This window comes from Buteo buteo, chromosome 12 (assembly GCF_964188355.1).
Source record: "Buteo buteo chromosome 12, bButBut1.hap1.1, whole genome shotgun sequence".
Lineage (NCBI taxonomy): Eukaryota > Metazoa > Chordata > Aves > Accipitriformes > Accipitridae > Buteo > Buteo buteo.
In genome coordinates this window covers 8,972,637-8,999,702 of record NC_134182.1, presented here as the reverse complement: position 1 = coordinate 8,999,702, position 27,066 = coordinate 8,972,637, and the positions used below count along the sequence as shown (strand labels likewise).

Sequence of the window (27,066 nt, the reverse complement as noted above, 5' to 3'; positions counted from 1 at the left end):
TCACAAAATGTGAGTTTGTCAGCAAGTCCATGAACAATAGATTTTTTCCCTGCTCTTTCAAAAAACAACTAGTATTCAAAACCTACACTTATAATCACTAATTCCAAACTCATCACGGTGTTAATATACTTTAAGTTAGGACTGCAATGTTTATTGGTCAAAATCTGCTCCTTACTGTAGATACTAGACATCAGAGATATCCACCGATATGTCAGTGGTACTTAAGGTATCAGGATAGCTCCTCTCGATACATCCAGTTATCTCACCTGACATGGAATCTAAGATGACAATGCAGCTTCCCAAAACTAACAGCATTAGTCTTGCGTTTCTGATATGCATATGATGCTACTCAGATCATAAAAACCACCTGCATGCCCCAAACTTGAAAATATTTATTCCAATGGCAGGGTATTTTTAGAAGGACAGGCAATAGGTTTCTACAAAATTTTCCAAGATTCTTTCTACAGGATGCAGATGGACACACTGGGCAGCATGTCATAGTTAATTAGCACTTTTCTAAGATAACATCATGCCTTCACTTATATGCAGCAGTGATCGCAAAATAATGCCATATAAACCTTTAAAATTCATTCTACCATGTATGCACAAGTCTAAGGAATCTTGTATACCAAGTTTGCCTAATACAAAATGGCCTTGCTTTTGTTAATCCATGGCACCTGAAAAAGGCAAATGCCTAAACAATAAAGTGACTGGTACAGCAAAAACAATTAGACATAAGTGCATGCGAATTACAATACCAGAGCTCTTTCCATAAAGATCAAGTTTAGAAGATACTGTAAATGTTTTGGCTGTGCTGTAAAGAGACATCAGTAATGCAGTGATGAATAAAACTGTCTTCTTCTCTTCCTCCTACCTGAAAAGGTTACTGTCAATGTTAAAACCATGTGATTTTTAAAACTGCTGACCCAAAGCTAGAATGAGAGATGCAAAGTCACTTACTCGGACACACGGAGGATGGTTTCTTTGCCTTCTTCCACTGAAATTTCAACATCATCCTTCACATGCTCCACTGTCAGCAGAGCTCCTTTAAAAAACAAGAGAAAAAGATACTGAACTTTCTTCCAGGAAAGATATCTTTCATAGTAGCAACAAAAGAGTTACATTTCTTATCAAATAGGACCAGACAACTGAACTGGCTCCTTCAAGTAAGATTGCCCAGGGAAGAAATCAATGTTCAGTCTCATATGCAAGAGGCTTCTTATTCTTGGCAATCCTTACAGCTTCAAATTGATAACGTCCAGCATACGGTAACCTGCAGTGAGCTCAGCAAGTGTTGGCACCAATACGTTTTGCTTCCTAAGGGTATTCTAAAAATTAGTCCTGTCCCCCAATATATGTAGAGAATGCAATCAAATTGCTTTAAATTATTGAACAGTATAGTAACGTACAGCATCCCAGCCCTGACATATGCATCAAAGGAGATCAATTACTGAATATACCTGTAGTTTCTGAACAAGGATGAGACTATTTTAAAGCTGATTTAATGTTTATGAAAAGATTAGCCATTCAAAACCAAGAAACTCTATCCATGTAAAAGTGCAGAAAGCTTATAAAGGGTTTTCTACATAGTTCACCAGTGACAGTAAAGGATGGCCTCTAGAAATAAAAGAATTTTTGAAGTTCTTAGGCTACATCATCAGCTGGAAGACAGCTCGCCCATAATCAAAGTGGCTTGATGCAAACCTGCTCTGATCTCAATGCTCTATAGCATGACACAGTAGCTCAAACAAAGCACTGAGCTAACTTGGCTGTATTTCTGGATTGGCTCTGGTCCAGATTCAGCCTGCTGAGCATATGTAGAGGAGCTTGTGTTCTTTTGCTTTGCTTAGAAGCACGTACAAAGACAGCAAGCTTTTGCATAGGCAAATATTACTTAAATGAAACTAGCCAAAGGATTATACTCTAGTTTTTGAAAGGCATCTAACCTGTTACAGTCTTCATAGCACGCCGTGCACTTTATCTTCCCTAGAACAACGCACAGACTACCCAAGGCAGATGATGTTGTAAGCTATTAATACATCGGCCTAAATACAAAGCACTGGAGCTAGGAATTCCCTAGCTCTCACCTCTGCTCAGCTGCAAACCCTTCTTGTGGCATTAAGCTTTTATCAACAGTAACTCAAGGTTCTTCTTCCCATCCCTCAGTTATCCATCTGTGAAAGTCAGGATGACATCCCTTATGCAATACGTTTGTAAGACGTGTAAGTATTTTAATAACATGCACGGAAATGCTTTGAAAATGACAAGTATTACACACACCAAGCTATGTAATTAATACTAATGCCATTAAAAGCTACTACACTTTTCCCAGTGCACAGCCATGATGAATAGTACAAAGTAGGAACGAGTAGGATGAGTGTGCTTATCTTCTTGATACAAATGTCTACCAAAGTGTTTCATCTGTAATATGTAATATTTCTGACATAACTATGCAATCTCCTGAATTAAATCTCTAGTGCCACTCACCAGCTATCAAAAGAATCCTCCAAAGCCCCTAATCCCATGTTCATCACAGCTCATATTGCATCACATCTCTTCTAGCAAATCAGTATAAACAAGTACTAGGAGAAATGTTATTTAAAACTTACATATTATTATACCTTAAATCAGTAGGTGTGCAAGTTGTATTCAACTCAAATGCATTTGGGAATAACGGCATGAAAAAGAAATCAATAAACTAAGAGGAAGAATGGGAAGAAAATGTATTTTGAATAGTTGTAACAAAATGGAGAAATGGTACGGAATACATACAAAAGGCCATTTCCAGATGGCCTAAAGTGTAACGAAGGAGGTTCTTGCATTTTGAAAGGCAAAATAACCTCGAAGGACAGCGAGCAAGTGAAAAAGCAAGATTTTGCCGTGCAACTTTGAACCAGCTCCCCAGAGGAGCCAAATTTTCGCAGCAGATTATAACTGACAAGGAAAGATAGCGGCAATTAGGCAGAGCTCACAAACAAGCAACCTGAATCAGGGCTGCCTTGAAAATTTAGCCTCAACCTGCTAAGTCACTCGAGGGGTCTCCCTATGACTCAGTTTCTTGAGCGCAAGTTGCGTTAAGTGCCGGCAGCTGTCACCGCTGCCCCAACAGCTACCCGACAAGCAACCTGCTGGAGACCGGCCGCCCGGAGGGGCGGCAGCACCAGCCCCAGCCCTGCCCGATCCCTGCAGACCGGCGCCGGGTAGGCGCGGCGGAGCGGCCGCTGCGGAGCCCGACACGCCGCCGGGCTGCCGGGCCGGCGCCCCCTCGGCACCTCAAGCGCCGGCGGCACCCCGCGGGGGCCAGGCCCTGCCGGCGACGTGGCCCCCCACCCCCTCTCCTCCCCTCAGCGCCGGCCCGCCCGCCGGGGACCGGCCCCGCCGTCCCCCTCAGCGGCAGGGCGTTCGCCCCGCGGACCCGCCGGCCGCCTCAGTCGCCCGTGCCAAGGCCGCGGCGGGCGCAGGGCCCCGGCCTACAGCAGGCCCGGGCCGCAGAGGGGGGGACGGAGGCGGGACGCTGTTCCCCTCACGCCTCGCCCGTCCCCGCACGCGGGGACAGCCGCCGCACCGGCGCCGCATGATGCAACGCGGCGGCCACGCGCGCGGCGGGGCGGGCGAGCTCTGAGGGGACAGCGTCCGGCGGGGGCCCTCCCGAGGGAACGGGGAAGCGCGGGGGGCCGGGGAAGCCAGGTCCGGCCCGCACTTACCTAGCGGGGGGCTCCCCGCGTTGACGGTGAGGCTCAGCGCCGCCATCCCCGCCGTCACCGCGCCGGAACCAAAAGAGAGGGTGGGGCTGGGCGCGCGGCGGCGCCAGCTCGGCAAAGGCCGGCTGGGCAGGCCCCGCCCCCGGCCCCGCCCGCCGCCGCGGGGCGGGGACGGGCTTCGTCACTTCCGGCGGGAGAAGCTATAAAGGCGGTGCGTGAAGCGAGGGGCGGTTGTCGCTCCCCCATGGCTGGCGGTCCGTCGCTGGCCCGGGCCGCTCTGCAGCCACGGCCCGAAGTCCGCCGGGAGGAGGCGGTGAGGTTGGAGCTCGGACGGGAGGTGACTAGCGGGTGGTGCGCAGGGCTCTCCCGGCTGGCGGGGCGCTCGGTGAAGCCCCGGGGAAAGCGCCCCGGAGGGGTGCTCGGTGGAGGCTGCCCTGCCTCTCAGAGTGCCGCTGACCTCCGTGGGGCAGCGTGCCGGTGCTTCTCCTCTCACTGCTGCTCCGGTGATTCGGCAGAGCCTTCCCGGGAGCTTTGTAGGAGTTAACTGTACAAATTCTGGAGCTAGGTGTCCGGCAGCAGCCGTAGAGATCGCTTCAGTCCCTTTTCTATGTATAATGATACAAACAAATCCAACAGCGCAACGTACACCAACACACTGGAGTACTGTGGTTTAAACCATCTGTTCTCATAGGGTGTTATGCTTTACGCTTCTCGCAAACACGGAGATTTTGCAGTGGGTCAAACTAGTCTTGGAATGAATTACAAAAGTGCTGTCAGCAGTTTTTCAGAGGAGACAGACTCAAGTTCACATTGTTGCAAGGACAATGCAGTGTCACTATGCCTCCCCCCCCCCCCCGTCTATTTTATAGATTTGTACTATAGCACCTAATGTGCTAGTAGAGAAATTCTAAAATGCTTGATTGGTGGACCGGCGCTGTTTTGTACAGAGGGCGTAGTGGTGTAGCCAGAGCATGACTGCACCTTACATGCTGGCTTTTGTCCTTGGTTCCTGCTGCTGCAGTTTTTTTGAAATTTCCTTAATATTCCCCTGTGTTAGCAGTTTCACAGTTCCTGTAAGCATAGAAAGTGGTTCCATACGTAAGCATCTTTACGCATCAGGTAGAAGCTGGTGTATGCCATGCGTTCTACTCCCATTGAGGTAACTGTAAATGAGCGGAGAGATAAATTACAGCAGAATTAGAAAGGGGCTTATGCTGAGGAAATTTTTGAACATATAGCAAGTTTCAGATGAAAATAAGGATATAGAGACATAGATGAAGATTAACAGCGGGTTCTGCTCTTGACTTTGTATTTCAATGATTACATGGAAAGACATATTAAGGCAGGCTTTGTGTTGTCTAAGTCGTTCTATGTTTTATCTTAATGTGTTTTGCAAATGCACATGCAGATTTTAATGTGAATACTGAATCCTGCAGAAGATAAAGGTGAGAATTATGTATAATTGGGGCCGTGAAATTAGATTAATCTTGTACTTGCTACGTGGTTCAAACCAGTCACAATATGTGCAATGATTAAACTTACAATGGGTCAAAATGTGAAGGAGGCTCTAATTAAAGCAGGCTGAATCTGTCATGCATGCTCTTACTAGTCATGCGCTTGAGGAAGGAGAAGAAAGGTAGGCTACAGATGAAAGGATTAGAAGCATGCACTGTTCCTATATATGGAGCTTTAATCCAGTGTCATGATAGCATTATGGACTGGCTGATGATGATAGAATGAGGTAAGTTATAATCTTGCTAATTTATCTGTAAATGTTATGATAAGCAGGTCTCACTAAGGGAAGAGCTGCCTTAGATCCTTTACTGTGTGTGCACATGGAGAGACTGGGAACATTTTAGCAAGAGTTGCCTTGTTTGTATCTTTTGGTGTCCAAGATGTTCCTGCTTGCTGGAAATAGAGCCAGCCTTAAGCCAGTGAAGTCATATTGCTGTTATCCTACTGTGAGGAAAGGATCTATCAAAGGACTTTAAGTAAATTAGAGTTGTTAAATAACTTGTGTGATGAAAGGAGAAAGAAGTAACTTGAACACTGTTGAAAACTGAATTTTGAAATTTTCTTCTGTATTGAAAACATAGCTTTTTGTATCTTGAAGTTCAGTGCTAGCTTAAACATGGTTTGAGTGTACCAAGAGTGCAGTTATTCAGAGGACTTAATCTTGTGGGAAGGGAGAAAGTGAGAACGGGTGCAGTGCAACTTGCAGTCTACTTTGCCATTCATAGTGTCAGCAGAGTGAGGAGAAAAAAAAAACCATGCTGGGAGAGCTTAGCCATTCAGTCTTTATGTAAGAAAGCAGCCAAGTTCAGGCACCCTTGCTGACACCACAAGACTGAGAACCCGACATATGTCACTCTTCTGTCCGTGGCATGCCTCAGTATGTGTCACATTGTTAGGGAAAGGGAGGCCCCAAGACTATAATTTGTGAGGGACTTGGGTCACAAAATCTGAAGAAAACAAAGTATATAGGGGCTTCACTGGTGCAAGATACTCCAGGCTCCTGAATTCAGCCTGAAGAGACTTCATCTGTTTTGGCTAGTTGCCAATTTTAGGTAGTCATATGTAATTTACTACTTGTTCTCTTTTGTGTTCAAGTGGACTGAACAGTTGAAGCCTGCTCTCCTAACCCCCACACCTATGGGAAAGCTGACTGAAACAGGCTCTCCAATTTTTTAGTTCATTTTGGGTGATCTTGTCCCCTGCTCTCTCCCCTCCCCTAACATGCATATGTTCCACAGGAGGAGGAAGTGGTAGTGTCAGGTTCCTTAACTCTTGGGGCTGTTGGAAAGGCACCTGGACTTTGTTTCTCTCAAAATTTGGACCTGAAAAATTTCAAGTTCCAGCATTTCTGTTGTGCCTATGTATGACAAAGTGACCTAGGATGCCCAAAGCTCTCCAAGACTGAGGTGGCACAGACCCTGACAGAGGCATTTGAGATGATCAGAAAGGTACTGGAAACTCCTCCCTCTGTTGCAGTTTCCTTGGGTTCTCTGCAGCTGAGTTGTCCTGTACCCCACTGTATTAATGCTTCACTGATCCTCAATGGATCCAATGATCCAGGAACCCCTATCTGAGATGTCAGAGGCCCAGTTGGCCTGTGTCCTGGTTCCTGTAAAACTCGGACAACCCAGCTCACCACCAATAGCAATCCTGGCCATCCCAAAACTGAGTGCAGATCAAAAAATTCAAAGATTCGCTTCTGAGAATCAAAACCGTCAACTTTATAATAAATGGGCTAATCCATCCAGGCAACTTCTTAGTCCATTTGTATTTAATACAATAAACCCTTGTTGAGTACATACAACAAGAAACATTGAGCAAGATCAGGTAAATGACTTGATGTGATTTTGTGCCCTGAATATTATGATGATTTTTGGACTGTTGTGTTACGATTAGCAGTATATTAAGCACAATCGTGAAGAATGAATGCTCCCAAAGAACATGGAAAACAACTATTGAAGAAATGTGACTGTTTTGATGTTGTCTACTAAACACAGCAAAACAATCTGATCAAACATATACCTAGAGATTCTGTATGTAATTTTGAAATTATTGAACACCTTAATGTAAGAATTCAGTTCAGATTCTATAAAACAAAATTTCAAGCTCGGTTATCATCTTTCTTTGTTTTTCTCCAAGCTTGCTTTCTCAGCCTTCCAGGCCAAGTGAAGACGCCTTACTGCTTTAAGGCATAAGAGATTGTTTAACAGTGTTAGGAACACGACTGGCATAATAGTCATAATTTCTCAAAGTGGCAAGGACCCCAGCTGAATTCATGTGTTTCACTTCCTTGTTATACTGAAATGAATTTCCATGGATATCTGTCATCTTGCCTGCAAAAAAAAAAAATAAAAAATTCCAGCAAACAGGAGTTGAAGAGATACTCTTATTTTATTAGTACAAGTGATGTAACTAAAAAAAGACAGTCTTTGGCTTACACATGCATGTCTTCAGATGTGAAATATCTTTGCTCCCAGTTTAAATGCAAGTTTCTTATTGACTGAAATCAAACAGCTAATGGTTCTATTTTCTTTCAGCAATACTTAAAATTCCTTGTGTTTCAGGAAAAGGAATACAATATCTGTGTCTTATGGATTAGTTAAAATGCTTCCTGAGTAGTTTTTACATTGGCCATTGACAAGAAGGGAAGAAAAATCCTCACTTCAAGTAAAAGCCAGGGTAAGTCTGTACAACAAACTAACATAATACAGAAATACCCTAGCTTGTTTTAAATGAGATTCTAGAAGTCACTTGGCAAGAGCAACACAGATCTTTATGCAAGCTAATTTAACTACAAGATACCTACATAACAAGGAGGCTAAATACAGCACTGGGCTGCCCCAGATTGGTTGTTTTTTTGTGCCTGAGCTAACCTGTTTAAAGGTATCCCAGTTATCAACACTGGAGACTGCAGAGGAGTTAAAATAATGTCATTATGAAGCCTGTTACCCTTGCTTGACAGAATTTAGATCAAAACCCACGATTATAGCATATGGTGGTAAAAGGTCTATCAATGTGAACAGCAGAAAAAGTATAATAATACTTATATTCAAGTTCTTGTCAGTGAGGCTTTTCATAACTTCTCTAACCCCTTACCCTCTAGAAAGGTGAAGTGGCTTATGTTGGCTGGAGACCGCCAATTTTACTAAATAACACGAATGACTCAATTTTGGAGTTTGTACATCTGAGAAACAACTGCATGATTTGGCCTATTTTTGTTGTTTAAAGAATCCAGTGTCCACATATTACATAATATGTTACTAATAATAAACTACTATATCCAGTTAGTAGGACAGTGTGATTTTACTATGAAGTAGAAGCCAAGAGAAAAACATTTGTTTTGAAAATACTAAAATTAATATACCCAAAATGTTGGAATTTGGCTTTTTAAATTATTGACAGTTATTGACTATATTAATCCAGGGCAAAACAGATCATATCATGCTTTCCAGAGCATAATTTGCTGCCCCTCTGGAGTTACTGTTGATTTCAAAGGGCTCAAAGCTCCTAGTGAATCGTGACTATGTAAAAATACATACATACTGTCGTTTTTCTTTCCAAAGACATGTTTGGAAATTCTATTTTTCTATGAAACGTATAAATAACTTTAAATTGATGCAGTTTCACTTATCCTGGAATTTTGAATGCTATTAGCTTACCTCCCACAGCATGTAGAATAGCTTCGGGTGCACATGTATCCCACTTCTTACACCCAGGACTGGCAAATACATAAGCAGATGCCTTGCCTTCTATAAGTTGAATGACCTGTTATGAATAGTGAGTGGCAATCATTGCAAAGGATGTAGGCATTAAGAAATGGGTAAAAATAACACCAGGAAACAGGGATTAGATCAGTTTATTCTATGTACTTATGGTCAATAAAAAGGAACACGAGCCATTTCCTTTCCGATATTACAAGAAATTGTATTAAGATTTAGAAAGCTATACTGTATTACCATTCGGCATGATCTATTTTTGATTGTTATAAATACAATACAGGATGAAAATCTGCTTTTAGTTTAAGAAACAAGAATTCCCATCTTGTGCAAGTACTAAGAAAATAAAGTGGAAACTGTCTCCATATTGTCTTGGTGCCATTTTGGGCTGTGTTGGAGAAGAGATTGGAGGGTCTGTGTTTGACAATCATGACAAAACTAAGCTTTCAAAGCTGCAGCAAATGAGTATTCCCTGTATGCAGAGAAGGTCTGCAAAGGAAATATCATTGTGTGCTTCTCCTATATTTATCCTTTGGTATGTGCTGCTAGATAGTGGGAACAAAAACTGTTAATGTGAACAGGAGGAAATGTCTAATAATTATGATGAAATTGTATTCCCATTTAGTCATTCTGGTCTTGTAACTTTTTATTTTCTCCCCTAGAAACAGAATACTAGGGAAGATGGACCTCAGCCATGACCAGCATGGCCATCGTTACAAATGTACCTGTACCAAATTCTTGACTGTCTACCTCATAGCAGTCTGCTAGGAAGCGAACTTGTGCTGGGGAAGGAGGAGGAAGTCTCCTGTACATTCATGCAAGTAAGCAAATGATTTCTTTAAAAATTCTTTTTCTTTTTCCAAAGGTACCACCTCCCAATAAAAAACAAAAGATTTGGAGTTTTCATACCTTGTTTCCTGCTCCTCCAACTCTGATGACACTGTCTGGGTTCAAGGCACTGATGCAGTCATTCACCAGGGTACTGCTGTGAGAGCGGGTGGTAATGATGATGTGTTTCCCAGCAGGTGCTTCTGTGAGCTGAAATCCAAAGGCACCTATGCCCAGGACTCCCCAGATTGTCCTGCCCAACACAGCATCAGCTCCTGCCTATGAAAAAGGTACGCAGGTCCAGGTGATGGTTAATCATAGTGATCAGCATTTAAAGCACAAATGGAAAGGAATACCTAGATATCTTTGCATATCAGGGAGTATAATGTTAATACTGGCAAACAATGGCACTTAAAAAGAACTACTCTAGAGCCCACAGTGAGAAATTGGCTCTTTCCCTCTAAGGCAGTGATGTCATTTACCCTTTTCTTATCTGTGACATTGTGCTGGTGCATTACATCCTGCCTCCAATGACTGACAAATTCATATTTCTGTACTTCAGGCACAATCTGTAACTGAAAATATCTTGTCATTTTAAATATTTTGTCATACGTATCATATAAAACATACAGAATCAGCTGATGATATGCATTACATAAACTCAAGAGCTTTTTCTTTAAATTCTACTAAGTTTAATCAGGCTGCACCATGAGCTTTTTTTCCCTCCTCACAGATAATACTGAAATAATCTCCAAACATGTAAGTGCCTGTAGGTTGGCCATCCTGGACTTACATCTGAAACCTGGCCTGATACATTCTAACCCAGCTGTCAGTGACAGGTATGCCTGGTTTGTTTAGGGCTGCAGATTTATGGCAGTTACCACACATCACAAATGCACATATTTCATGGATTTACTAAAGAATTTCTAGCAAAACCACCGATCTGTGCTTGGTTTACAGTATGTACTTCATATGTGCTCTAGTAATATCTACAGTATGTATGTAATACATACTGTATTAGTGTATTACACAAGCTTCAGGATTCAGTATGGCTGTTAGTAGGTCCCTGAGATTCAGTTCCTGGAAACCAACATTCAAAATTGTATATATTTAATAAAAACACCACCACCTTATATTACAACATTAACTCCATTACACACTGGTTTTCATTTGAAAGTGTGCTAACTTAGAAATGGCTTAGAAGTGACAGTTAGAAATCACCTAATGCTTTTAAACAAATCAATGCATTTAATACCTCATAGTTGTAATATGGCTGGTTAATAACTCCTGCTATTGCTTTGCCTCCATAAGCAATTCCAATAAGAACCGTTACATGGTCAAGGAGACCTGTACAGAAATAATATGAATGTAGTTATGCTTGAAAAAGAGAAAGTTTATATATAAAAAAAATAAACCTTCAATAAAAGTCCACAAATTGATATGCAGGGTGGTATCTTAAAAATGCAAATACTAATCAAGTGTAATAGGTTGGCTGATAATTTCTTTTAGTCGTTTAGCCTTAAGGTCTACCAAAAAAAAGCCCAGTTAGAATTCTCTTAATATAACTATGTTAGAATTAACACATTATGAGAAAGAAATTTAAAGATACAACTAAATAGCAGTGTATGATGTCATTCTTCTATAATTGTGGTGTGAATTCTTTAAAGGTATTCAAAACTACCAATTTGCTGACAGTTGTACATCTCTTTCCGTGACAAGGGGGAAAAAAATCTGCCTAAGAGATTTTACATTAATCAACTAAAAGATGCAGCAGGAGGCTGAAGTGAGGTTTCAGCATGTTGTTTGGAGGTTTTTGTTTGGGAATTGTTTTCCTTCATTTTAGGGTCTATTTCTATGGACACAAATTAGGCTTTGCTGAAAACAGTGTCTTCCCATAACTGAAGAACTATGATTTAGGGGAAGATGTTTTATTTTGAAAGGGCTACAAATGCAGCTGTGATATTTGGGTTTTTTGAAGAGGAGGATGTAAATATAATTGAGCATATTCCTGTGCAAATGGGAGATTTAGTCCCTCAATTCAAAGTACATGCGAAATTGTAAGTTTGACTAAAACTTAAGACAACCTGCCAGTAATCAAAGGCAGCCCTTTGCTCCCTGAAATGATAAAAACTGGTGGGTACTCAGTAGCCCATCAGGAATATTCAATACTGGTTAGAACTGAATGGAATGATTAAAAAATTCCATAGAACTCAGAAAGTACATAAACAACATCAGCCTTATGAAACAACATTGTATGTAACTTCTATCATAAAACTATCTACATGTACATGCTACTTTATTACACTGCTATAATTAAAAAAAAAATAAATTAAAAGAGAAGCCAACCTTCAGTGTACTCTTTGGTTCCATCCAAGGGATCAACCCATATTACAAGCTTTAAAAATAAAAAAATAAGGAAAATTAACAAATACAAATCATGTAAATTACCATGTAATTATATATTTTACTTTAGTGCTTTTATTTCCTTAAGGCAGTAAGGAAATAAAGAGATTCAAATTTTTAACATTATGATATGACTGAAGCCTACAATAGTATTTTACACAAAAAAGCTTAAAAACTGACTGGAACTTCTTGGCAAATACCTTAATAGAGGTATGAAGGCTTAAACTGAATATGTAAATTATTCTACTTATGTCTGAAGTAGATTCCTTCCAAATTAATTTGAATCACAAGTTGTTAGAAGCAAATTTCCATTTCCCATGCTTGCACACAAGGATATGCAGCATTTCCAGCTCTGGAGGTGTGATTCTCATGACTACATTTCAATTTTCAAACCAAAAAAAAATTGGCCACATTGAAATAACATTTTTTCTTAATACATTCTTAGCTAAAATCAGTAAGTAATACAAATAGTGTAAAATATGAAGACATACGTGTAACATTACCACATTACCTCTTCCTCTTTAATTCCTGTGTACTGAGCAGGACAAGTTCTCTTCAGTATTTCTTCACAGTGGCCATCTTCAATTAATTCCTCAGTTACCTCATCAGTGGTTAGTTCCTAACAAAAGGATTCTCAGAATTATTAGAAAAAGGTGTTGGACTCACCTCAATTTGCCTTAGAACTGTGGATTTGCTTGCAGCTTACTTGACAAAGGTAATGCAATGGAAAGATGAAAAATGGGATGGAAATACTTCTTTTTTAAATAAAAAAAACCAAAACAGATGATTTCCTAAAACCTGCCAAAGCAAATTCCACTGCAAGTTACAGAAAGTTAAATTATTAGTATGAAATAAACTAGGAACTTACTTCTTCTCCTATGATTGTCACCTTGGGAAACTTCCGTGCCAGGGAAGCACAAATGCTCATTTGTACCAATCGGTCAGCTTTGGTCTGCAAGTCATTGGCTCCAGTCTGTCAAGGGATGGATAGGAATTTGTGTATTTCAAAACAACAGCAACAACCCCCCCCAAACAGTACAATAGCCCATATGTCACTCTGAATATCTACCTTGTAATGAAAGAGAAGTCTAATTTGGTAAGTCATCAATCTAGCAAGTGATCTCGAGAGAGGCAGGCTAAAAACTGAAAGTAGAGGTTTATCTATACACCTCAGAGCTAATATAGACTAGTATGATATTAGAACAGTATTTACTTGCTGTATTCTTCTCATGCAGTGGTGCAACTGTACTGAATATGCATTTGTGCAAATACTACACTATGTAGAGAATAAATTATTACAAGTATGAACCCAGATATAAAACAAGAAGAGGGAAAAGCAAAAATAAAGATGTTAAGAGGAAAAAAATAAGTATTTTAAGGCTCACTGGAGAGACATGGGAAATTAGAAAAGAGGAGAAATATAGGGAAGGTGTTAGTAAAAGGTGATTTAAAGGTCCAATTAATCTAGCTTGTTGAAAACAAAATAATGGAAACAATTATGATGTATAAACTTCTAAGTAGTGAATAGTTCCTTAGTCTACCACAGAAAGACCAAGGAGGGCCAGAAGATAACAAGTGAAATTGAACTGGACATTAACATCCACACATTTTTTTCCAGAAAAAATTCTAGAGATGAAACAGTGGATTTGTTGTGTCAAGATGACATGGAACAATGACTGAAAGCCTTCTCAAAAGATGCAGTGTAGCCAAACATATGTTGCCAGATGGGTTACGTTAATTTCTTCTTAAACATTAATAACCTGCTATGTAGTGGAAGTGGGTAATTTATTAATACTTTCTCACCTTAATCTTTGTATGGAATCCATGAGTGGAGGAGCCCTTTAGGTCTGGAGACAGAATCCCCAGTAAGAAATACTTCTGTTAACACTGGAATTAAGCAAGCCAGTTCATCTAAAGATTTGCATCTTAGTTGAGTCAAACGAAAATTTTATTTTTATCTGCTTGTATCTTATTTGGTGACATGAAAATTGTTTTATCCAGCTACAGAAATTAGCCATAGGGATGGAATATTCCATTTAGAATCACATTATGCATTCATTTTTGCATGCTTAAAACCTAGTTTGTCCCTTATCCAATTGCCTATTTTTATGAAACTTGATATTTTTCTTTGAAATTTCCCTCTCATCCCCTAATAAATTTGGTTGAATTTGGCACTGAGTTTAGACTCAGAAAGATCAAGTTATTGCAGAGAATGTCCTTTGTTCCAGGACACCAACCTAATAAAACAGTATAAAGTAGTTCTTTAAAACAGTCATCAATAATGTAAGAATGGTTGGACAAAATGTCTACCTATCAATTGGGGTGGGGTGGGGGTGTATGTAAAAACGCTACAAGGAGAAGCAATATAAATGGATTGCTTAGAGTTGATTGGGGGAAAGAAAATTCTGCACATCAGGAGAGGAAAGGAAGGCGATACCTAAAAATTCAACTGTCTTTGAACTATTTTTCATCTGAATAAATGAATGGGAGGTCAATGTGTTGAGGGAAAAGGTGGAAAAATGTCTTCCTAGCTTTTCTAAAGCTTTCAGTAATGCCAGTTGGAATTGGTCTTGACGTCTGCTGATGGCTGAAAGAGCATGAATGATGAGGAGCAGCACTTTCTGGTCTTGTGCATCTCTTCCCTCCAGACCATAAAGCAGAGGCACATATTCTCTCTTGCTTTGTTCCTCTTTCTTGATCAGCCATCTTTGACAAGAAGCTTGCAAGAATTCTGAGATCACTAGTCCCTCAAACAGGAAGCTCTTCTGTTCGTCATTGTTTTCAATCTAATTTTGTGTGTTTATAGTATTCATTTAAAAAAAAAAGTTATGTATAACCAGTCTTATTTAGAACCAATATCACCTGTTACTTTTGTTATACTGTATTTACAATTATTTACTTAATTGTTTACAGAGCTTAAAATGTGTTCATTTGCTGGTTTACTTATATTAGAAAATGATTGAGCAATGCATTTCTGATTTACTGGGAAATAATACTAACACATGTGCATTTTTTTGAAGTGAACTGAATTAAACAGATAAAAGCCAGCATTTAGTTTTAGTTAAAATTACCTTAACCTTGCTGGACTCTTAAAAAATAAGCTTAATGAAACTCGGGTTTTGCATTTAAAATTAACTGGTTAAACAAAGTACAGACAGTGCTTCCTTTGTACCTCTGGATGCAAGTATTTTAAGGCTTTCTTGTAGCAAAACTGCATTAGTTTTTCCAAGAACCTAAAAGCAGGTTATGTGGGAGAGTATATTCTACTTAAATGTGGCTGAGAATCCTGCTATGTGTCTAAGTACCTTTGAAAACACAGATCATTACTTTCCAGGTTTTTTTAATTCTCTCTACCATACACCTGATTTTAATTGCTTAAGAAAAAAGGGAATAAGAAAAACTTGCAAATGTTTTTGTAGTGGTGAATGTAACTGACCAAATGGGGAAAAAGATCTTTTTGCATCTACTGTCTGAACTGGCAGTAAAAGTCATAAAGGATCATGCTTTTCTTCACAACTGGCTGAAAGTGCTTGCTATCAGAAAAATGTACATATCAGCAATTACTTCAATGTAAAGACCAAAAATAATATAGATACTTAATGCAGTCCATAATATTGTGACATATCTGTAAAGCTAGGATTAACTTCAAAAGTTAATTACACCTATTCTAGTACTGTAGTCAAAACAAAGATCCTGGATCATCAGTGCAGCTTACTAACTTGCAGCAAATTATGAACTTCATGCAGATGATTGTAATTTCATTTCTGCCTTCTATTTAGAATTAAATTTGAAGCTCCAAATTTATTTTGAAAACTGTGATTTACAATCAAATCTAAGGTTCTTTTTTGTTTTAAGAAACTAAATACTGATTTATCCTAGTCCAAAATTCATCAAGAGCACAGTACTTTAAACTGTACTACAGATCTTAGAACACAGGTATGGAAATTAATGGGAAAGATACATTACTATGAATTCTGACATGCTATCCAAAGCTTGTGTTTTGTGAGGGGAATCAGGACAAAATTATGGTGTGTGTTTCTTTTAAGAGTCTGAACATTCTTTAGAAATACTGGTGAAAAGACACTTCTCCAGTGCTCTTTTAATCCTTTAATAAGGAATATTGTATCAGAGAGGTGAGGACTGTATTTCCTTCCCCAGTTGCTGATCTTCAAAAATACCACTTTGGCCTTACCTAACTCAGCATTAGCAAGAGATGTTAAATTGGAACAAAGCAGAAGTAATACCTTCTCCACTATTGCCAGATCTCCTGCAGCCATTACATTCCTAACAATTGTTGCAGCTTTTTCTGCAACCGAATATGCAGAGGCGACCACACGCATGAGTAGAGCTGGAGAAGCCATACTGAATGCTGAAAAGAAACAAAAAGCAAACTTGTACATTTCTTTCTTCAAAAGAAGACAAGAAGGCAAATATATTACATAACATACTAAACAGATACAGTTTATTACTGCCAGTGAGTAGTAATGAAGTGAGCTTTGACTTTTTTAAAAATACAATTAACAAACACAGATATATATAAAGCTATTTTAGACAAGCTTTTTGAAATATCCATGCTCTGTCTGACAGTGAACCTAGTACTCCTCACTAAAATAAAAATCTGGCATTAAACAAGAACAACAGCAGCAGAAACTCTTCATAAAAGTTAAGAAAAAGTGTATTCTACATAGTACTCATTTTTTGTACATTTTGAACATAAGTTCATTTTTTCAGAACTGAACCTATGGAGTTGGTTTGTGTCCAGACTCAAGTATAAGGCTACCAGACAGGATAACAAGAGCAACTTTACCTACTATTTTTGTTTAAATATAAAATAGGCTTTTGTAGATGGCCTAGTTGTGGACCCAAAATAGGCTAATAATATGCAGATACTGCAAACACTGCACTTGTATGTGAAAGTCTGTTCATCTAAATTTTATCATCCTTTCTGTATTTCTTTCACTTCTTTTGATTTCTTTAAGGAAATCTGTTACATCTTCCTTCCTCCCCTCAACACTGCATGTCCTGTCATTCTTCCTATTGCATTGTCTCCTGTCTGGCAGCACACATCAGCACAATTCACTATGCCTTCAGTTCCCAAATAGAAGAATAACTATCACTTTTGCAAAAGGCTAGCAATCATCCATTCCTCCCAGCTTTTCTCTATCTCAGGAAAAAGAAGCATTGATAACCATACTGTATTTCTCAAAATGCAGAGCTAATTGCTTTTTATGTTTTCCTGACAGTTTTTTCTATCTGTGCAGATTACATGCTTTTGGGTTGGGCTCACATGTATGATACACTTCCAAGTAAACACCTGAGCACGGAGCTAGAAAAAAATACAGAGGAACTCATTGACAGCACATAGAAGATGATGTATTAGGCTTCCCTCATAATCAATATTTGCAGCAATTGCACCAGGTACTGTGTACGTGGCAATAGGTCGTTATACCGTATCTTTCCTTTCTTGCTTGAGAAATCTACTCGGTAAAGTACAATATAATGAGGTGATAAGGCTAGCTACTGTAGATTATATTGATGTGACCTCAAGTTCACATCTGTTTTGTGGCAAAGGCAAACAGCAATGTTAGAGGTATCAAAATCTGAAATTTAGCTGGTTTAAGAACCTTTTCAGCATTTTAGAAACACTGTAAGCGTATCTCAAAAGTCAGAAGATCTCTGAAGCTAAAAGTGGAGTGATTGTGTAAGTACATTCAAAAAGTGCAGTTGCTACTGTTAATTATTATTTACTGCTCGTGGATGGGAGCAAAGTGCTCTGGAGTCCTGTAAAATAGCCAAGGTCCATACCCAAAGCACACTTGTGGGCTACCTTGGAGTGTTAACAATGGTTACAGAGGAAATTTTGGAAACACTACCTGTGGCAAAAAGCAGCTCTCAAACAATTGAAAGTTGTAGAGCAAATATGGGTCATAATACATGAGAAGACAGATACTGTTTTAAGTATATACCACCATGTGAAACAAGTTAACAGGAAGGAAAATTGAATGTAGTTCATTCTATACTGAAAATATCTGGAATATGAGCACTTTTGAGAGAGAGGGTAAAAATATTAGCATATTAGATGGGAAGTTTGGGTTAAAGAATTGAGCTCAGGAGATGATGATAATTAAGATTTTATGCTCAGCTTCTCATTCCTCATTTGATCTTTTACTGCACATTTTTTTCCTGCTTTGTAAAATAAGGTTAAAACTCACTTGATTGTTTTAAAGGCTTGATTTATTAAATGTTTGCATAAAGTTTCAAAAGACTCAGAAAACAATACAGAAACACCATCTTATATTCTTGAAGCTTGACCCAGGGTGTTTCTTGGGCACGTTTTTCTTGGACATTCTTAAGGCAAACAAGTGTACTTTCTTTCTGTAGTGAACGTATACCTGACATCTCTAATCAAACCTTAAAATCAAAATACTCTTACGAAAACCAAGATTTATTAAGAGAAACTGAAATGGGAGGTTCAACACCCCCTCCTCCCCAATACAGAAGAACTAACTAATAAAGTGCAAATTATGTTACTACTGCAAAAGGTGCCTTAAATTTTTACAGGGCTGCATCTCCCATGTGGCACGTTCTCTGGTGCGTTGGCCCTTTTTGGTTAGGTAAGCGTGTGTGCTAATTTGCCCTAAGTTTCTCATCTCTGTAACTTTTTGATCTTAAGTTAACTATTTTGTAAGTTTATAGCACATTCTTTCTGATGAGGGCAATGTCTAATGTATACTTCCACAATACATTTAAGAATATATTGCTTGCTTTGGACAAACAAGTTTGACTTACAAAACTGTACAGTTTACAAAGACTGCACAGCAACTATCCCTCAATTTCAATTTGCATATTATTTTCAAAACATACCTCGTCCTCCAAAGACCATCCATCCTTTCTCCTAGCCTAGCAACCAAATTGTTGAATGGCCTCAACTTGACAAATCAGCCTGCTTTGATACCTACTGAAATAAATAAGTTCTCCAGTTCTTCTTACCCATTTTAACTTTTAAATATTTGAATATTACAGGATGGCTGCAATTAATTTATCACAACAAGTATGAAGGATCTGTTGATGTTGCTACCTCAGTGTCTCTTCTGCAAACACCTGCTTTTCAAATGTATAACTTCACCTGATGAAAGGAGAAAATGGACATCACGCACAGCGTGCCTTTAAATGCAAGCGCTAAACTATGACTTCTTCCCCTGCGCTCTCCACAGCCCAGTGACCAGAGCTCCCTATTTCTTCACGATAAACTTCGGCTCACATTTAGCGAAAGATGCATTTTTCGTTCTGCGTAACGTAAGGAAACGGTATTTACCCCGCAGAAGCGGGCCAGGCCTGGGCCCCGCTGCGGTTCACCTGCGGGCTTCCAGCGGGAAAGGGCTGCGCTGCCTCATTTCACCAACGTGCTTTGAGGCCTCCTGCGTTTGTATTAAAAAAAAACCAAACCCCAACCCCCCCAGCCTGTTCCTGATTCTCTTGTAATTGGGATTCCCGGTGGTAAACTGCCGGCGGAGCAGTCCGGACCGGCCGGAGTTAGCGCACACCGCGCTCTCCGTGCGTTGAGTTGAGCATCGTCGCGAACCGTCGGGGGTCGCCGCTGACCGGGAAAGCCGCGAACTCACCGTCCCCGGCCTCGCTCTTCCCTTGGCCTCGGCGCTCTCCGCCCGTCGCCGTTCGCCGCGCTCCCAGCTCGCCGGCAGCCCTTCCTGTCGGTCCCCGCTCCGAACGGTGAGGCGACCGAGGTTACCTGCCCGCCCCTGCGGCCTCCGCGCCGCCCGCTTCAGGAAGAACTCGTCCCCATCGCGTCAGGCCCTCGCCTTTACCAGATAAGCTCGAAACGCCCCGACTCCTTCTGGCTCGCGGGCGGGCTGAAGCGCTCCCCCGGCCGCTCGGGAGGCCTCCGCGGCGGAGAGAAGAACGCGTTGCTGCGTGGCGTGTCCCCGCCCGCGGCCCGTCGCCGCGCCGCTCGCTCGCCGTAGCGCAGGCGGAAGCGTTTCCCCAGCGCGCGTCGCAGGGAGCTCGGGAGGATGATCGGGGCCTGGCGGGCGCCGCCGCTGGCCCGGGCCGGGGCGCGGGTCAGGCTGCGGGCCCGGGCGGCGGTCGCCCGGGGCTGGGCCCGCTCCGCCGCCTCGGAGGCCGACAGCCGGCAGCCCGCGGCGGAGAGCCGGCAGGACTCCCAGTACCGGGACACGGTGCTGGTGCCGCGCAGCCGCTTCCCCGCGCAGCTGCCGGGGCGGCTGCAGCCCGAGGCCGAGCTGGAGACGCAGCAGGTAGCGGCCGGGGCCGGGGCCGGCTCGCCCCGGGGGGGTGCGTGTGTGTGTGTGTGCCCGGAGAGGGGCGCGGGGCTTCCCCTTAGGGACAAGGCCCGGCAAGGCGGCGGAGCCTCCGGCCCGGGCGGCGGGGGGAGGTTTGTTTCGGGCCCGGGTTTCGCTGCCGTTACCTCCCCGTAGGTCTGGGCTTTGGCGGGTGCCTGGCCAGGCCGGCTGAAGTTCGCGGTCGGGGAAAGCTGGAGGGGCGGCGAGCTTTGGTTGTTTATTTCTAGCCTGGGTGCTCTCAAGCGTGTTGCAGTTTTGTGTGGAGAAAGAGTAACGACCCTCCTGATCGCAGAGAGTCAGAGTAATAACGTTGGGCTTAGTGTTACGCCGATCTCGGGCTTCTTAATGCTTTTGGACTACTAACGCCTTCTGTTGCAGAGTTAGGAAAGTTAACTCTCCGTGCTTGTTTGCTTTTATTACGTGTTCTACCATCTAGCCAAACCCCAGACTTCTTGGAAGTGCAAAGACCTGTGATGATTTAGGTGTTTTCTTGTTGTGTCTACAGAAATGTGGTTTTTCAGAACTGTATTCATGGCAAAGGCAAAGGAAGGCAAAGCAGGAATTTTGTCTGCATGATGGACCACCTTATGCCAATGGAGACCCTCATGTTGGCCATGCGTTAAATAAAGTAAATATTTACCTGTTCATACTCTACTGTTTTGAAGTGGTAAACACTTCCTATAATGTGCTGTGTGTTCTCCTTTCCCATTTGAATCAATAACGCTTTAAAGTGTTTGGTATTTTGGCAGACAGGGCTTTTAAAAGGCAAGTGGTGTGGTTACAGAGATACCATATGATGCCATGGCAACATCGATACCATACCATGACATAAATGCCATATACCAGTATATGGTACCTATATGCTGAGTGTTCATTTATGAGGCTGAATTGTTTCAGTAAAAAGAGAACATCTTTTTAGAGAAGTCCAGCCCGTAATTCATTCCTAAGCAATATTAAATGCGCAGTTTACTTGTGTATTGAATGTATCACACATATGCATGTGGGTGAGTGTCTATTTCTATACGTGTATAGGTAATAATGTTACTGTAATGCACAGTTGAGCTGTGCCTTGCTATTCTTTTGCCCTTTGAAGTATTTTGTAAGTTAGTTCTATTGCATTTATTTTATTTTATCTGGGTATCCTTGGTGGAACCACAATGACTAAATATTGATGGCTTTTAAAATATAAATTTCAGTTTTGAAATATTACTCCTAAGTATGTTTGGCTGTGTTTAGATTCAGTCCTGAGAATGACAGCATTATATATGCTACAAAGTGGGAAAGACTAAAATGTGACCCACGGCTTCTTACTGTACTAGTGCCAAAGCTTGGACTTCTGAGAACAGCAAGTTTTGGTAGGTCGTTGCTTACATCAAAAACCAGTAATGTGCACTAGGCCAACACTGTAGATCCAGCTCAATGTTTTTAAAATAAGAGCAAGTAGGATTTGTTCACTTCAAGTCTTGCAAGCTTATAAACTGCATCTTTCAGTTATACTGAACGTGAATTCCTTTGATCAGAGGTCCTCTGAAGTTCTGCCAAAATACAAAATGATGGGCAAGAAAAATCACAAATGCACAGTCTTAAATGTAAATTTATTGTGCAGCCTTTTATATTTGGGGGTTTTTGTGTTTTTTTTTTAAATAGGAGCATCTTAATTAATAATGTAGCTATTTCACATGGGGGAGCTAAAGTAATAACAGAACCTTGTGTCTTTTCAGATTTTGAAAGACATCACTAATCGTTTCTACATGATGAGAGGTTATAAAGTACATTATGTGCCAGGATGGGATTGTCATGGATTGCCAATTGAGTTGAAAGCGTTGTCAGAAGTCAAAGGAGCTGAAAATCTTTCACCAATGGAAATTCGACAGAAAGGTAAACTACTGTTTGCAATATCTTTATAGAAAAAGTTGGCTTAAGTATTTGTACATCCTACTCATATTTTGAATATCCTACTCATATTTTGTATTTTATGCTTTATATATAGCTTTTATACTTTATTGTGGGCTTTTCTATTACCTATTGGTGACATTTTCTATGATCACTGCATGTGTTTTCCAAGCAGATTGAGTACAATGCAATCTTATGAAATGGGATAATTGAACACAGGCTTAATTTGTTGCTGTAATGAATATGCATAGTAATGACCATGGGTTTCAAAAAACAGAAGTACGGCAGAGGATTTGGATTTCTGCTTTGCTTAACTGTGTAGTGGCATGAAACTGATATTTATCAGATCAACTTCCTTTTGATTTTAGAAGACTGAATTTGATTAGGAGCTAAAAAGTTGCATATAAAAATCAGGCTTCAGTAGGACACTTGGCTCAATATCGTAAGTAGGAATGTACTGTGTTTTTAACAAATACTACAAAACTATAGGGGTGACCTTTTCAGAGAAGGGTAGTCTGCACTACATGGAAACTGTTTTGAAGAAGTAATTTCAAATACCATATGTATTGAAAGACATCAACATTCAGCTGCAATGAGCAATTTAAACTTTCACTCTTATTTATTTTACTTTATTTGAGAATGCATTTTGAGAAATTGTTCTTCATAACTAAATATACTTAATTTTTTCCCCTATTCCTTAAAAAGAAAGTTTATATTCTAGAGACGTTTGTGCTTTATGTCCCCATATTAGTCAAAAAGTGCTGCTCCTGAATCTTTTTACTCTTTGTAGTCATTTTGTGTAACTACTTCTCTGAAATATATATTTTTTGAGCCATAATAATCTATTTAATACAAATCAGTAATTAGTGCATAGTTTCAATATGTTCAGCTCAGGCTGAACATCAGTAGCACATTTTAAATGGTATTAGATTGGATGTTAGTGGGCTAAACCATGTGCTTAATGGAACTATTCCCTTTAGCTAGAGAATTTGCAGAAAGAGCAATTGAGAAGCAGAAATCTGCCTTCATTCGTTGGGGTGTAATGGCAGATTGGGCTAACTGCTACCGTACGTTTGATCCAAAGTATGAAGCAAACCAGCTGAGAGTCTTCTATAAAATGTATGATAAGGTATGTTGAACTTTTGTTGAAGTGTGTTTTGATTCGTCATGAGCTTCGATTCTCCTAACGTTTTTACCCTTCCTTTCCTCTAGGGTTTCATTTATCAGGACTATAAACCTGTGTTCTGGTCCCCTTCAGCAAAGTAAGAATCAACTTACAATTTTGTCCTCAAAATTTTAGCAAGGATATCAATAGCTTTTCATGTTCAAGTATGTTAACATATGTTTGATATCTACCCAGAACAGCCTTGGCTGAAGCAGAGCTTGAATACAATGAGCAGCATGTCAGTCGTTCTGTGTATATGAAATTTCCCCTGTTAAAGTCACCACCTAAGCTGACTTCTGTGATAGGTATGACTTCTGTATAGATTTTAAGATTGATAGCTTTTATTTTTGTTAGAATTTTAAGTAAAGTACTTCTAATTTACATCTGTAGATGGATCATCCTCTGCTAGCGTGCTAGTCTGGACCACACAACCTTGGACTGTGCCAGCAAATCAAGCAGTTTGTTACATGCCAGATTCAGCGTATGTGTCTTTAACTTGGTTCAGTGATCTGCATCAGTCCTTATCAACATTTATCAGCAAAGTTGTTCTGGACTACCATTACTTTTTATTTAAGGCATCTTTTTTTGTGTGGTTTGTTTGTTTTTTTTTTTTTTAAGTGACAAAATTTTAAGCTTTGTTCTATATTAATATATTCTGCTTTCATTTTTATTTTTTAAGTTATTTCTTTTTCTGATGTTACGTTATCTTGAAATTCTTTTCAGATTTATGAGTGAATTGGACATGTAGATTTTAAAATGTATTTTGCTTTTAGAGATGGAACATTTAAACAATTTGTAGCTTTATGGTGTTTGTAATTATCTAGTATGACAAATATATATTTTCATTGTAGATACTCGGTTGTGAAATGTACAACTACTGGTGAACACTTCATTCTAGCAGCAGATAGAGTTGAATCTACAGCTGCTATTTTGGACAGGCAGTTTGAGGTTATGTCAACGTGTAAAGGTAGGTTTTAATATTGTTGTAAGTTGCTTAGAAATTTGCTTGCAGGTGTCTGAAAACTGCTTCAGTTTTGATGTATTATTAAGTTTGTTTATATTTTGAGAATATGCTTCACTAAATTGTACAAAGAGGAGTAATAGTCTGTCAGATTTAGTATTGGTGTATTGTAGCTCAAATTTTCATCCATAGATTTCAAAGTACTTTTTAAAATCTGGATTCACACTTGGAAAACTTAAACAGAGTGGAAGTCTGTTCAGTATCAAAATCTTAATTACACTGAATGCAGTTTTTCTGTCTTTCTCACCCATTGCTGATGAGAACAAAGAGCTAATTACAAGTGTGCTTGCTGACTGACTGAGTGCTAAATTGTATGAAAACTATTGAAATTACCTAGTGTGGCAGAATTGGTAGCACTATCAGCTGCTGTTGTCATGTTATGTTACTTTTCAAGTTTTTCATTGTTGAAAGGTGTCCTAAGCCATAAACATGAAGAATGTTGAGGTATTGTAGGTGACTGTTGTCTTTACAGACAAACTAAAGTGGTTCAGTTTGCATCCTAACAAACTGCATAGTGATATTTCTTAATAGACAGACTTCTGATGCGGTGTCATGAGTCCGGATTTAATGTGTTATTTGTGAGCTTTATTCATTTGCCTTTATCAGCGATTCAGTGCTGGAAATAGGCATATCTAAAGAGGTGAGAATGGTGGTTTCTTTGATCGTCTCTTCAGGTTGTTTTGGTGTCTTTCCATGCCCTCTTTTTCAGAGGGAAGAAAATTACCTGTTTCTCTACTTAATCATGTTTTTACCTAATGATAAAATTACCTGGAGGTGTTCTTAAAGGTTCCACCTTCTTGAATCACATGATTTGCAGATTACATACAACAGTAGAGTTGGACCTTCTTGAAAAGAAATTTTATATTAGAACCTGTTCTTTTTATTTTCCCATATATTTAGTAATTGTTTATATTTGTTACCTTTCTGTATTTGTTTACCTACCTGTCTGACAGCAGTTCCTAAACATGTTCCTTCTAGGAAGAAAACATTCAATGAAGGCCAGTTTCAGCAAGGCTTTACTAAGATTTCTTCAGTGTTTTTTTTTAACCTTAAATTGTCACTAGCTTCATTTGTGCTGTACTCTCTGTATGTAATTTAGAGAATTGAAGTGAATTGTTCATGATAATATAACTACTTAGGCAGAACTAGGAATGGATCCCAAATTCAAGGGTTTTAGCCTACTAAATCATTATTGAGATCTGTTTCTGGAACACTGAGATAGTGGTCTCCAAGAAATGGGAATGTATGGAGTGTCTCTAGGTGGAATGTCACTACTAATGGAATACCATTTTCTAAAGTAGAAGAAAAGCTTTTTCTTCAAAGGAAAGAAAAAAAACCCAAACCTGTATGCAAGGTTAACAATGCAGAGAATTTGAAAACATTTGAACAGGGACACACAAATGAGATAAAGTAGTAGTACATCCAAATAGTATCCCATGCATACACTTGCGGATCAATTGTTCCATTTCTGCTCTCTTCTAAAGAAGCTGAATGCATTAATTGTTTCTCTATTTTCTCCTCTGTTTTTTTGCACCCCCAGGTGTAGATTTGGCAGATGGTTCTTGTGCTCATCCCACAATTCCTGGCAGAGTCTCTCCTCTGTTACCTGCAAATCATGTGACAATGGCAAAAGGAACAGGACTAGTTCATACAGCCCCAGCTCATGGTATGGAGGACTACAGCGTAGCTTCCCACCATCAGCTACCCACGGTACTTTATTTTTTTTCAGCTGTTGCTCTTGATTTCCTGCAACTGTTTGATCATGTGCCCCTAAAGTGATTGTTGTAATTTGTGCATAGAACCTGAAGATGTTTTGAAGCATTCATATAAGTGTGAGCATTCACATAAGTAATACTTATGTGAAGTATTCATGTAAGTGTTTTGAAGCATTCACATAAGTGTAAGTCCTGCAAGGATGAAGGACTAACCTGAAAGTGTGTATCACAATAGAAGGATGAAGTTTTTGCTAATTAAAGGTTACAGGGAAGTGGTAGAATAGAATCCAGTTTCTTTTCTCTCTGTGTTTTTGGTTTTGTTTTTTAAAGGATAACACAGACAACAGTTCTCAGATATTGAGATTCTTAGATATCTCAGTACTCAGAATTGGCTTTTAATGCTGTATCTTGCAGACCAGTAAATCGCCAGTTATGTAGGTCATTATTACTATTCTTTTTCAGCAAAGCTTGTTTTAAAGACATACATAAATACAGTTCAGGTATGCACAATCAGTTTGCATTTGGTGGAAACGGAGATGCAGGGTATTCTTTTTCTCGTTTACCTTTTTAAAGAGGTGACTCTTGAGATGTTCCAAAACCTGATTATACTCGTGTTTCTGGTTGGTTTCTTTTTTTTGGAGATAGGGTTTTTCTTGGGGGTTTGTTTGTTTTTGTTTTTCGCTGTTAATTTGAAAAGTCATTGAAATACTAACCAGTGACTTGATGTAAGACAGTTGTGGTATATCTGCAAACATAATGGTGCTTATTTCTTCTGATAGGTAAAATTCACTTCC

The 27,066-nt window shown here is 39.9% G+C and overlaps 3 protein-coding genes across 4 annotated transcripts in view; 1 reads left to right on the top strand and 2 right to left on the bottom strand.

Moving 5' to 3' along the window:
- Positions 1–3,833, bottom strand: part of EPRS1 (glutamyl-prolyl-tRNA synthetase 1) — a 41,118-nt gene extending 37,285 nt beyond the window's left edge. The window contains exons 1-2 of one of the 2 annotated variants that reach the window (XM_075042617.1): positions 3,705–3,833; positions 961–1,045 (exon numbers count right to left, since the gene is read on the bottom strand). In XM_075042617.1, the coding sequence (XP_074898718.1) occupies positions 961–1,045; positions 3,705–3,750 (131 nt within the window). In that variant the 5' untranslated portion in view covers positions 3,751–3,833. The remainder of the gene's footprint in view (positions 1–960; positions 1,046–3,704) is intronic. The other variant, XM_075042618.1, reaches the window with a different exon arrangement.
- Positions 3,834–6,954: 3,121 nt separating this feature from the next.
- On the bottom strand, positions 6,955–20,047 carry BPNT1 (3'(2'), 5'-bisphosphate nucleotidase 1). Its single transcript, XM_075042615.1, has 9 exons — positions 19,786–20,047; positions 16,408–16,532; positions 13,032–13,136; positions 12,675–12,782; positions 12,107–12,155; positions 11,016–11,107; positions 9,842–10,039; positions 8,876–8,981; positions 6,955–7,549 (listed from the first exon to the last, which is right to left on the bottom strand). The coding sequence occupies exons 2-9, from the start codon at positions 16,522–16,524 to the stop codon at positions 7,401–7,403; spliced, it is 924 nt and encodes a 307-aa protein (XP_074898716.1). The 5' UTR covers positions 16,525–16,532; positions 19,786–20,047; the 3' UTR covers positions 6,955–7,400.
- Positions 20,048–20,092: 45 nt separating this feature from the next.
- The window catches only part of IARS2 (isoleucyl-tRNA synthetase 2, mitochondrial), a 29,722-nt gene continuing 22,748 nt past the window's right edge, over positions 20,093–27,066 (top strand). The window contains exons 1-9 of the mRNA XM_075042614.1: positions 20,093–20,433; positions 20,984–21,106; positions 22,200–22,356; positions 23,352–23,500; positions 23,584–23,633; positions 23,732–23,841; positions 23,927–24,017; positions 24,388–24,503; positions 26,098–26,267. Of these exons, the coding sequence (XP_074898715.1) occupies positions 20,191–20,433; positions 20,984–21,106; positions 22,200–22,356; positions 23,352–23,500; positions 23,584–23,633; positions 23,732–23,841; positions 23,927–24,017; positions 24,388–24,503; positions 26,098–26,267 (1,209 nt within the window). The 5' untranslated portion in view covers positions 20,093–20,190. The remainder of the gene's footprint in view (positions 20,434–20,983; positions 21,107–22,199; positions 22,357–23,351; positions 23,501–23,583; positions 23,634–23,731; positions 23,842–23,926; positions 24,018–24,387; positions 24,504–26,097; positions 26,268–27,066) is intronic.